This window comes from Acartia tonsa, chromosome 11 (genome assembly GCF_053477335.1).
Source record: "Acartia tonsa isolate MP-2025a chromosome 11, ASM5347733v1, whole genome shotgun sequence".
NCBI classification, from domain to species: Eukaryota; Metazoa; Arthropoda; class Copepoda; order Calanoida; family Acartiidae; genus Acartia; species Acartia tonsa.
In genome coordinates, this window is record NC_137270.1 from 20,936,455 (window position 1) to 20,948,748 (window position 12,294).

Consider the following 12,294-nt stretch of genomic DNA (forward strand, 5'->3'; position numbering starts at 1 on the left):
ATTTTTTTAAAATTTTGATTGGTTTGTTCAAACTTTTCAACCAATAACTTGAGAAGGTGTTGATCATCATTGGGGATGTACATCAATTTATCGTCCAATGTCTCATCCCTGCGTACAATGGACACAAAGATTGTGTGTGGGGGCGAATCAATGAAGCCTTATTTAGTTTAAAACTCTACAATTAAAAGTGCCAAATAAGTTGACACTTTTTTTTTCTATTTTATAATTTAAGAAAGAGGGCCACTTATAATAAATATTTTTTTGTGAATTCAAAGTAGACTCATTGCAAGAGAAATCTTCTCAAAAAATTCATAATTCTATCTCTTTCAAGTGAAATATTAGGACTTTATTGATTTTAAGTATCATCACAAAATAATTCAGACGTTTATCTTGAATATTAGCCTACAAAATCAATGTTTCTTTTAAAAAAATACTCGTGGCTGATGGACGAAATTACATTTAAAATTGTAAAGTAGCTCTAAACTAAAATGTATTTTTTTATCGACTAAATATGGTTTTCTGTCATAAGTAGATGAAAATATCAATACATTTCAATTTATCATTTAATAATGATGGTAGCAATGACGGATTTTTAAAATAGTTTGCGAAATTTTAAATTATTTTTCAGTAAAAACTAACAATTTATTTGCCTCGTATATGTTAATGTATGTTAAATTATTCCATAATTTAATATAAATTCAGAATTCCATGCTAATTTCCCGGTGACAAATGTATGTTTAATTAAGGCAGCTATTCTTAAATTAACAAGGAAAATTATGCCCATAAAGAAACCAATCATTATATAGTAAGATGGAATAAATTGTCATACATCCCCAATGATAATTAACAAGATAACCATTTCTGTAGATTTTAAGTATGGATTCAAACATTTTGACACTACTAATTTTGATGAATTAAGAATTAAGATTTATAAAAAATACCCTAGATTTTAAGTTAATGAATGAGAAAAACATGTTCAAAAACGTTGGGTATCAGCCCAATGTCCCCTCCCTCCCTGAATACAAATTAAATATATAAATATATATATGAATATAAACTAAGGATAAAAAAGAACATATTTTTATGCATTTTAATATTACTTAATTTATCAAATGCAGTTATAGTAATTTTGGTGTGATATCGCGTCCGTTAATGGTCAAGTTCGCATTGTGTTTCATATCAGGGATCTAAGAGTATAGGACAATGGCCGATAAATTGATTTACAATACATCCCCAATGATTTTACACAAAGTTATCCCTTCTGTAAATTACAATAAGTGGTCCCCAGAACGTTTTTCCCTCATCTAATCCCTTCAACCTATCCCCTCCCCTCCTACTGAATAAAAAAACTGATCAATAAATGACGGGGGAAATAGCAATCTGACGACAATTTTACTCCTGTCATAATATCCATGTATATTCTACATCCATTGTAATAATACCAATACATGCGCGGAAGTGGATATATACCAATTTTTAACACGATAAGTGTGATATAAATCTTCATTATTTAGTTAAAAATAATATGAAATTAATAAATCATAAGTATATACCTAGTAAGCTATTTATTTTATTTACAAGGCCGAGTTTTGTAATTTTTATACCATATTTGTTTGTTAAAAGGTTAAAATGCTTATTAAAGGTTCTTAAGAGTTTTGTAACAGGGGCTAATGCACTTTTCATCAAGGGACAACAAACCCTTTGATTACACGCCCTTTGTCTTAATATGGAGCAATATTCAAATTGTGGCTCTTCCCCTAAATTTTATATATATTTATTAGCTTTTTTATGGATTGTGTAATACACAGTGTTTCATCTAATAATAATATTTCAGGTCAAACTGGCGAAGCATATTCCTACTGGTAAAGAGGTGGCCATCAAGATTATAGATAAAACCCAGCTAAACCCCGGGTCATTACAGAAACTATTCAGAGAAGTGAGGATAATGAAGACCCTGGACCATCCCAACATAGTTAAACTTTTTCAGGTAACAAATTCAGGGATCTAAAGGGATAAGACAGTGACCGATAAATTTTTGTACATCTCCAATGTTGATACTCAAAATTCCCCTTTTTTAACGTAAAATTATTGGTTCAAACGTTTAAACACTCAAATAAATGAACCAACAAATCAAAATTCACTTAAGTCCCCAAAGTTGCTAAGCCAACGAATAAGAAAACGTTATTATAAAACTTTGGGGACTAGTGTAATAAACAGCCCATTGTCCCCTCTCTCTTCGAATAAATTAATCATAAGCGGTTGAGAGGAAAGATTGATTTTTCCCTTTTCACTGGATTAAAAAAAAATATTTGACAGTTACCTATTAATACTAAATACCAGATTTCTAATAAATGATTGGGTTAAAAAAAGGGCTGTAGATTATAAGTGTATGAACTTTCGACTTACTGTGCAACTTTATTTGTGCTTTATGTACTTTTCAAAGTATTTCTAACAATATTACCTAAGCTTTGTGCGATTGTATCTAGTGACTTTGCCCCTAACATCTAGGGGCTCTGTATTCGAACAAGGAGGTATGGGATAGAAAAAGGACTTTGAAATAAAATATACAGCAAAAAACCATCTTCTAGTATTTGTTGAAGTTTCGCTATAAAAGAGAACTGAAACGGTTTAATTGTTAATGGGATCTTAAAGGGCAAACAGTATATCAATAAAAGCAAAACAAAGATGTTAGCATTTTTGGAATATTTTAAGTAAATATAATTTCTATAACACGTTTAGTATAAAATAAGGCTTCAATCATTACGAAAAATCAACAAGTAAAATTCCTCCCACTGTATATCTACTGGATTTGACTACTTTTGTCGTTGTAAAGTTTGATTATCTTTGTTTCCACTTGACTAAATACTTATCAATAAATCATAAGCCCCCCCTCCCCTCCCCTCCCCCACTTTTCCTAACCACATTATTTTGATTTTTATAATCATGTCCCAATTGTCACTATATTTTCTTACACAATTCAAATTGTTTTCATAAAAGAAATATAACCTTTAGGTTAAAAATGGACATACATATTAGTAATGACTCTCGATAGAGTGGCTACGCTTTCTAAATTGTACCTAATTGTCACAGTTTTCATCTTGTCAAGTTTAAAATCTATATGACTATTCTAACATGCCTAAATTAAAGATAAGAGCTATCCGTTATGGACGAACGTACCGGCCTTTAATATAGACAAGTTTTGCTGCCTTTGAAATTATGGCACAAGGTTTTAATAGTTTCTCGTATCGTATTATAAACGGCTTTCCGCGGTTATAGAATGTACAATTATAAGATTAAAACTAGTTTTTTAGCCCCGAGATGCCGAAGGCACGGACTAAAAAAACTGGTTTTAATTCTATGATTCTACATTTTTATATTCGTAGAAAGCTGGATATAATACGATGCTAGATATAGTTTTTTCGTATGGATGAGAACCGGTTCCTATCCACCGGATTCGAATAAATACGAGAAAGTGATATCCTGATAAATTTTGGAATATTTTCACAAAAGCTTCGCCTACTAAATGTAAAAGTAAAAAAAAGTCATTAATGGTTTTATATAGAATGTTATTATGTTGGAGAAATTTGTGTAGTCATATATTATTATTAATTAACATATAAATTATCTGGATTTTACTGCCATATGCGCTACTGTTTTTTTTTAGCTTTTTATGTTTTTTTTTATACCTAGTAGGTATTTAAGTTGGGATTTTAAAAATACCATTAATGGGGTTGTAAATATTAAAAGGCTAAATTTTGAACATCACATTTGTATGGTGTAAATAAGGTTTCTACTTAATGCTAAGGCATTTGGTTTTTTATCACTACATACCTGCCTTTAATATTAATTTTAAAACCAAATGAAGACATCTATAAAGCATCCCTGAAAAATACAACGTATTTAGATCAGCAATTTCCAAAATCTATAACTTAGGACAAAAAAGCCTTACTACTTTACATTACAGGATAAAAAGTGTTCTTTCTTGAAATAAATATATCCTCATAGACTTGATAATGTTGCCTAACAATGTTGTTACCGAACCACAAAATGTCAAGGCAACACTCTGGTGCAAAAATCGATATATTATTACTTGGATGTTGCACCCGAATTTCATATACTCTTAAAAGGACTCTCCACAGAAAAATCAACTTTGGATTTTTGAAAATCTAACCTGAAACTATTATTCTCTGATCAATTTTAGGCATTTTTTGTTTTTGTGGCATCGCGATCGAAGCCCTTTGAAAATTTTGTCCGCCGCCTATTTGTACTGCCGCTATAACAATATATAGTACACTTTCCTCCACTTAATATATGTTTGCCGCTAAAGAACATTTGCTCCATTGCAACCGGCCGCTCTACGATTTATCCTCTTCCTTGACTGGACAATCCTGCCGCCTCCATTTTGTGTTCGCCTCCGCCAAATATAACCATCTTTTGCTGCAGTTGCCGCATTCAACGCCCTTCTCCGCCGCTACTCCGCTATACATTGCTTACGTCGCTATACACAACACCCCCAGCCTCCATTTAATTTCTGAACAAGGGAGAGGGGAGCATGTATTGAACCGCGACATACAGCAATGAATAGCGGAGTAGCGGCGGAGAAGGGCGATGAATGCGGCAACATAGAAGCTAAAAATCACTAAAGCAGCACAAATTGAATGGCGGGAGGATTCACTTAAAGGCGGTTAAAAATTTCAAAGGGCTTCGATCGCGATGCCACAAAAACAAAAAATGCCTAAAATTGAACAGAGAATAATAATTTCAGGTTAGATTTTCAAAAATCCAAAGTTGATTTTTCTGTGGAGAGTCCTTTTAATAATCTGATACTTACAGCTTGTTAAAATAACGACCCCCTCGGCCTCCCCCCCTCCATCCACTACCTTTGTCAATAAATGAGGTCTATATTAGCAACCATAAATTAATTACGGGGGGGGGGGGATGAAATGTGCCTTCGGCCTCTCGGGTCTAACAAATCTGTTTGTAATCTTATAATTTTTCATTTAATATCAGCCGAAAGCTGTCTATAATACGATGCGATAAATCCTATCAATTGTAAATAGAACAATGGGAAAAATATAAGTTACACTTTCTATTGACTTAATTCTCCTTGTTTCTCAGAAAATCTTGTTATAATTCCTTGTTATGTTTTACTAAATAGTAATAATAAGCGGATGTACTTAGTTTTTTCTCTCCAAAAATTAGGTAATTTAATATTGCTACAATTTCATATTCTGTTCTAGAATTTTATCTTAAAAATATTGTAGCTGTTAACTAATTTTAAAGTTATTGTTACTGATTTTCAGTCAGTTTTGGGATTTTGGTGTCTTTATATGAATAGAAAATAAGCCTTTTTTTTTCAAATAATTCTTCCCCTCGAACTCTTTGCACTAGTTTCTGGCTTTAGTAGCTTTAAAAAAAATACAAAAAGAAGAATTTCTGCTTTACCAATGGAGAAATTATGTTCATGATGGTTAATTTGAAGATTGATTTATCGTCCATTGTATATGCATCCCTAAAAAAATTAATGTTTTTTCCAGTATAGCTTTGAAACCGATTAATATCCGGTGGGTTAGAACCGGTTCTCAGCCATACTGAAAAATCATGTATAGCATAGAATTATTATTTCCATGTATATTAAGAATAAGATTAATACCAGTATTGTTAGCCCCGGCCTTTGGCCCCTCGGGGGAACAACAGGTTTAATCCTATAATTTTTTATTTTAATATCCGAGGAAAACTGTCTATAAATAACTATTTTCTATTTTTAGGTGATAGAGACACAGAAAACTCTGTACCTGGTAATGGAATACGCCAGTGGTGGCGAAGTTTTTGATTATCTAGTTCTACACGGCAGAATGAAGGAAATTAACAATTATCATTCCCATGCGGGAACCACAGTCTTAACAGCTTATACCAACAACGAAATCAATTTGGGGGAAGATCGTGACACCTATACGTGATATTCAGCTGTCGTTCGGGGGCAAAACTTTTTTTTTAAATAGGACTTTTTCATCTACCCACAAATATTAATTCAGATTTTTTTCGCTTGTTGACCAATGACTATACCTTGTTCCTGCTTTCTTCCTTTTTTTCTATGATATCTGCTGCGCCTTAAGTAGTAAGTGGATTTAACTTCTAATTATGGGATAGTAAATGTTAATTTACATGTGTATGATGATTCATGCAACAAGTTGGTATTCTTATTTTTAGTTTTTTTTTAAACTAGCCGCTACACCATTAGATGCCTCTAGGGTCTCTTGAGGTGGAGAAAGAGAGGGAAGTCAACCCCTTACCAAAATAGTCATAACTCTTTCCAGGATATGATATAAGGATAAGGGGGGGGGGTGAGACTTGGAATTAAGGGACCCTTTCCTAAAACTGTTTTGTTGGGCCATATTTGTAAAAACTAATAAAAATAAACTCAATTTTAAAATAACAAGGATGACAACATCCATAAAAGCGAAGCTCTGAAACGATATGACAGACGTACATTCACTTTTGTTGAGTGTCAGAACTGAATATACAAAATATGAAAATATAAGGTTTGACAAAATTATACGTAAATTTGTTGCAAAAATTCTTAGATACAGAATTCTGTTTAAGGACATAGTAACATTTTTGATACTTAATTATAAAGATGCTTCGCTCATAATATTGTACCTTATTGTAATAAGAATCAGTAATCAAAAAATCAGATCAATCGGATGATTTTATCACATAAAAATTTTTTATTGAAAAAGTAAAAAAATCTACATGTTTATAATGGACGTACGGACATTCTGGTAACGATTATAGAGTTGCTACGCTTTCTAAATTTTACCTAACTACTACAGGAATCACCATGCAAATTTTGAAATCTATAGGATAATTCTAACATGCCTAAATTAACGAATAAAAGCTAACTATCTCGTACGGACGGACGGACGTACGGACCAAACCTAATTATAGAAAAGCTTCGCTTTAAAAAATAAAAAAGATTAAAATGTTTCTAGCTAAATTAAAAGAATTTCTAAGAAAAATGTATAAATACGTATTTGTGTATATTTCAATTTAATTCAAATTAAATTTCTAACTTTCTCTGATATAAATAACAATTTAGCTTGGCTTAAAAATAACAAAAATGCCAGTGTTATATGATGGATGGCTGTAATCAAATATTTGAACGTTAAAATTACCTTTTACTATTATGTTCACTATTTTGATTGTGTAATTTAGGTGTAAGAAAATGTAAAATATTAAAAGAAAATGTAAAGGTAAATCGGTTAAGCTTATTAATGGGTTGCTAGAGCCCCAAAGGGTTAGTGAGGCCAAGAAATGTTATTTGGCATTGTATATAAAAAGATACTTTTAATAAAGGAGAGGGGGGGAGGCGTTTTCTTTTTCTAATTTGTTTTAAGAGGTTTAAATTTAAAGAAATAAAACAAAATCAGAAGGTACAGAAAGTACAATTTAAATAGTAAAATATAGCAGTGCTAACTTGTAATGAAATATTTATTTTGCAATGCGGTTTTTACCAGATAGGATTATTTATGTTGGCTCCCGTTATTTCAATGCTATCCGATCATATTTTGCCTAATTTTTTCTCTGTTAATCAGCCTAAACCTGACTACGACCAATATAAAGCTGCGCTCCTAGCATATTGGGGCTCGTTATTCAAAGGGACCGCTAGAAAAATAGCCTAAACCATCCCAAGACTTAATTCTAAAAATGAAATAGCTTAAAACCACATAAAGCGTAAAGCTTACTTAAATAGAAAACTTAATCAGTTTAGTAGTTTTTGAGATCATAAGCTTCAGACAAAAAAACCCTACTGCTATACATAATAAGTTGTTAATTGATTGATTTGAGACATTAAAAAACAAAAAAAAACATTTAAATACTTTATATATTAGGATAGGAACAGTTTCTAAATCTTACTTGTTCTATGAATAGGATTTAAATTCGCGTGTTTATAATCATTTAAACATGCAACACCAGGCAGAAAGGGAGAACAACCTAAACAATTTTACACAAACATTACATAATTTAAGTTTTTTTTCTGACTACAAAATATCAGAAAAAAGCGCGTGAAAATCTAAAAATTGCATTTTCATGTTCTCCTAAATTTCCGACAGTTGATATTATTGATTGTTCTAAAGATAGAATTCGCTGTCAAAAATTTAGTTTTTTTATTGTTTAGATATATTCCTTTTATACGCAATAGATTGTTAAAAATAGATCATTGGGCAAGCCAATTAAATTAAATTATAAATCCTTTTGTCCCTTTTTATTTGCTAAATCAACTAAGGGGCGCTTTCAATTTTATTATAGAATAGAAAAATTACAAAAATGTTTTTTTTTCCAGGGACGATTTCTCTTGTGAGGGTGAAGGTACCTTCTCAAAAAATAGTCACAAACCTTTCAAGGTCCTATTTAGTTCCTTCGGTACAAGTAGACAGACTCACGCAGACATCCTGTTACTTTAATTAAGGATTAAGGCCCTATTTATTAAATTGGATTAAGTAGGACACCTGTTATACGCATACCTTAATTATTACCTGTATTTTATATTATTGTACTTCCTAATGTCACCTTATTAATGCTAATATTAAGACACTTTCCTTCTTATTGTCGGGACATTAAGATTTCTACTTTTTAAACAGAAAATGTTGCATCTATAATCAAATTCTATTTTTCTGTAGAAAAAGCGCTGGAAACTAACCTACGTCAACAAATAAAAATATTCATGTATATTTTTGAACAAATATTTTTGCATATTCAGAATGAAAATACAAATATGCCTGCTCCATGACTTTTAAGTTTTCTTCTATTATTTCTAATTTGGGTATTTTTATTCTTTTTGAAGTTATTTTAAGCAATTTTGCCCTTCTAATAACAGGATCTGTGTATGTAGCGAAGGATCTCGCTAATCATTGAACCGATATGGTTCTCCTTTACAAGGTAGTTTTTCATAGATTCTGGGAAGGTCTATAACTATTTTGAGGAAGGGTACCACCATCCTACAAAGAGAAATTGCCCTTAGAAAAAAATACCCCTTATTTTTTTATTTTCTTATATAACAACATTGAATTTGGGGTGTAGACTTCCCCCCCCCCCCTCATGGGCCCCTAGAGGCCTCTAGGTGCGGATTCGAATATAAATGATAATTGTTGATGACGTCTACAGGAAAAGGAAGCCCGCGCCAAATTTCGACAAATTGTGTCAGCTGTTCAGTACTGCCATCAGAAGAAAATTATACACAGGTAAATAAATTTTCCCGCCAAAAATTTTTATACACAAGTAAACAAATTTTCCCGCCAAAATTATACACATGTAAATAAACTTTCCCGCCAAATTTTATTAAATGTATTATAAAACTTTTTGGGGACTAGTGTAATAAACGGCCCAATGTCTCCTCCCCTCCCTGACAAAACCTAGACTCATTAAAGTTTATATTATGTAAAGACAATAAGAGAATGAAAAAAAAAACCTATTAATTTTTCATTAGTTCTTAGAAGTAGTAAGTAATGAATGTACTTTAATACCCACAAAAATATGTATTTCAATACAAACAGCCAAAAGAATTTAAAATATAAGTACACATTCATAAAGGTCCAAGGGAGTGGGGTAAAGGGGTATTTACCCCCCCTTAAAATTAAAAGTTTGGACGTCCCTGTACAGTGTACATTACACACTAGAATACCCTCTTTAAACCTTTGAAACCACAAATTTAACCCCCCCCACCCCACCCCACAAAATATAAAGCTTGTACGTCCCTGAACACACTAATGTATACACTAGACCACCTTATTCCCCAATCCAAGTTATTCAGTATTTTTACAGCACAAAATGATTTTCGTTTTTTTTTCTGTTTTTTTCTGTTGAACGTGTTTGTTTATTCAAAGTTTCGTGGAAGAAATTCCTTAAGAGTTTTTAATTATAGTATTATGACAGTAACTTTGGGATAGAACATAGGCCTTAACTGAATTGTAATTTTGATGTTTTAGATAGCTTTGGAACCAGCTCTTGGTTAGTTTTGTTGGTATTTGGGGCATTCATTTCACTGCAGTTTACACTTTAAGAAAAAATAAACAAATGAATATCATTAATTTTAGTACCAAACAACTTCATTTTCATTTTATTTTCGTCATTTTCTGTAATTGAATGTGATTTTTAGTAAATATTCCCTAACCTTACTTATTTTCTTACTATCTTTTACACTGAGCATTAAATTGAATGTTGTCAAAATTACTTAAATTGAAATTGCAGGTTTGCATTAGAGCATTTGATTGCTTACCAAAAGCAGTCATGTGCAGAAAAAACTGAGGAGAGAGAGGGGACATAAGGCTTTTTATTACACTATCCCCCAAAGTTTTATGATAACGTTTTCTTCGACAACTTTGGGGACTTAAGTGAATTTTGATTGGTTAATTCGTTAAGTTAAGTGTTCAAACGTTTCAACCACTGATTTTAATCTTAAGTAGGGGTATTTTTGTGTATTATCATTGGGGATGTATATCAATTTATTGGCCATTGTCTCATCACTTTAGATCCCTGGGTTTGTTACGGTTTCATTATTATTTAAGCTAATAATTTTTATTTTTTTTTCAGAGATTTAAAAGCCGAGAACTTGTTGCTTGACTCAGAAATGAATATCAAAATTGCAGATTTCGGGTTCAGCAATGAATTTGTACCAGGTATTATTTTGTTGGTTATAGAGGAGCTTATTTTATAAAAGTCTATTATTTTAATTCGAGTGATATTTAGTCAACCTTGCTTTAGTAAAATCTAGTGAAAAGTAATAGTTAATGAAACAAAGTGCTTTTAATAATGAAAAGGATGCAACATATTTAAGCACATTTTTTATACCTTAAAATCAACCACTAGATATACTCTTTATATTTGGGAAATAAAAATCCTTTACTTTTTTTTGAAACAAGGTATTTTTTATGACATTTTGCATTGTTTTCAGGCAATAAACTGGATACATTCTGTGGTAGCCCCCCTTATGCCGCTCCTGAGCTTTTCCAAGGTAAGTAACAAAAGATGGTACTAACGGCTGCGCACCTAGGGACATTGTATTGGAAGGGTAGAAAAATAGTCTAGTACAATCCCAAGATTTGAATCTAAAGATAAAATAGCCTAAAACTATCATGAGACCTATGTGAAACCTATGTATAATGGATAATTCAATCGGTTCAGTATTTTTTAGAATTTTATGTTACAGACAGAAAAAACTTTGGATATTTAGGAAGGACACCTGCCATATAAAAGCTTGGGCTAAATTTATGCCATTTTTTAGTATAGAGCTTATATTTATTGAGCGAAGGCAGGATGTAGATTACTTTAGATGCTATTTTCGGTTATTTTTGGGTTCAATTAAATTCTTACTTGAATAAATATTCCAGGTAAAAAATACGACGGTCCCGAGGTTGATGTTTGGTCCCTGGGTGTTATCCTGTATACCCTTGTCTCCGGCAGTCTACCATTCGATGGCTCCACCCTCAGAGAGTTAAGGTAAGAACAGTTTGTGTTGCAATAAAATCACGCAACCTCAACACATAAAAAAATATTTTTACATAACCTGGAGGAAGTTGCGTGATTATTATTGCGATTTAAAAAAATTCGAGTCAACATTTGGAGTTTTCAACACAAACTCTCACCATCGTGACTTATAATGCCATCACTGAACCACGACACTACTCTGTAAACCTTTTTTATCGGTCTGTTGATCTGACGGTAATGCACTGCATACTCCCCCTAAATAAAAAGAAAAAGTAATTAAATATGAAAGTTTAAGTAACGGAATACAACAAATAAATCCTGAGTTAGAATGTAAAGCAGTGATTATATGTTAATTAAATTTTGAAAAAAACGACATACATTTGTTTTTTCTTATTTATTCGCCATAAAAAAAATTCTTCATTTGCATTTCCTAAGGACTTAGTCGGTTTTTATTTCTGCATAGGGGTTAGATATTTATTTGCATAAAAAGCCTTGATTATTTAGAACATTAAAATGAATTTTGAAAAATGAACAATAACTTTTTTTTATTGCAGAGAACGAGTATTACGAGGCAAATACAGAATTCCCTTCTACATGAGTACTGACTGTGAACATTTATTAAAGGAATACAATCATTCTACATAATTCATTTGAGCGTGGAGCTTGATAGCCCTAGTGGCTATACAAAAGTGTCTCGTCCTTCTCCATGACTCTTAGGTCCAGGGTCATGGAAAGAAAACGAAGTTGCGGGTTTCGTTGCATTTTTACAGTAAGTTTTGAAAGGTTATTTTAGGTTAGGTAATTGTTAAT

At 31.8% G+C, this 12,294-nt stretch overlaps 1 protein-coding gene across 30 annotated transcripts in view; it reads left to right on the forward strand.

Annotated features, from left to right (window-relative positions):
- The window catches only part of LOC145331869 (MAP/microtubule affinity-regulating kinase 3-like), a 201,724-nt gene that overhangs the window by 160,890 nt on the left and 28,540 nt on the right, over nt 1-12,294 (forward strand). For all 30 annotated transcript variants that reach the window (XR_013883929.1, XR_013883930.1, XR_013883925.1 and 27 more), the window contains 7 exons: nt 1,835-1,987; nt 5,769-5,859; nt 9,164-9,242; nt 10,591-10,676; nt 10,952-11,011; nt 11,388-11,496; nt 12,039-12,105. Coding sequence is in view for 18 of the 30 variants with exons in the window: in XM_080176746.1 (XP_080032872.1) it covers nt 1,835-1,987; nt 5,769-5,859; nt 9,164-9,242; nt 10,591-10,676; nt 10,952-11,011; nt 11,388-11,496; nt 12,039-12,105 (645 nt within the window). In the remaining 12 variants the exon portion in view is untranslated. The remainder of the gene's footprint in view (nt 1-1,834; nt 1,988-5,768; nt 5,860-9,163; nt 9,243-10,590; nt 10,677-10,951; nt 11,012-11,387; nt 11,497-12,038; nt 12,106-12,294) is intronic.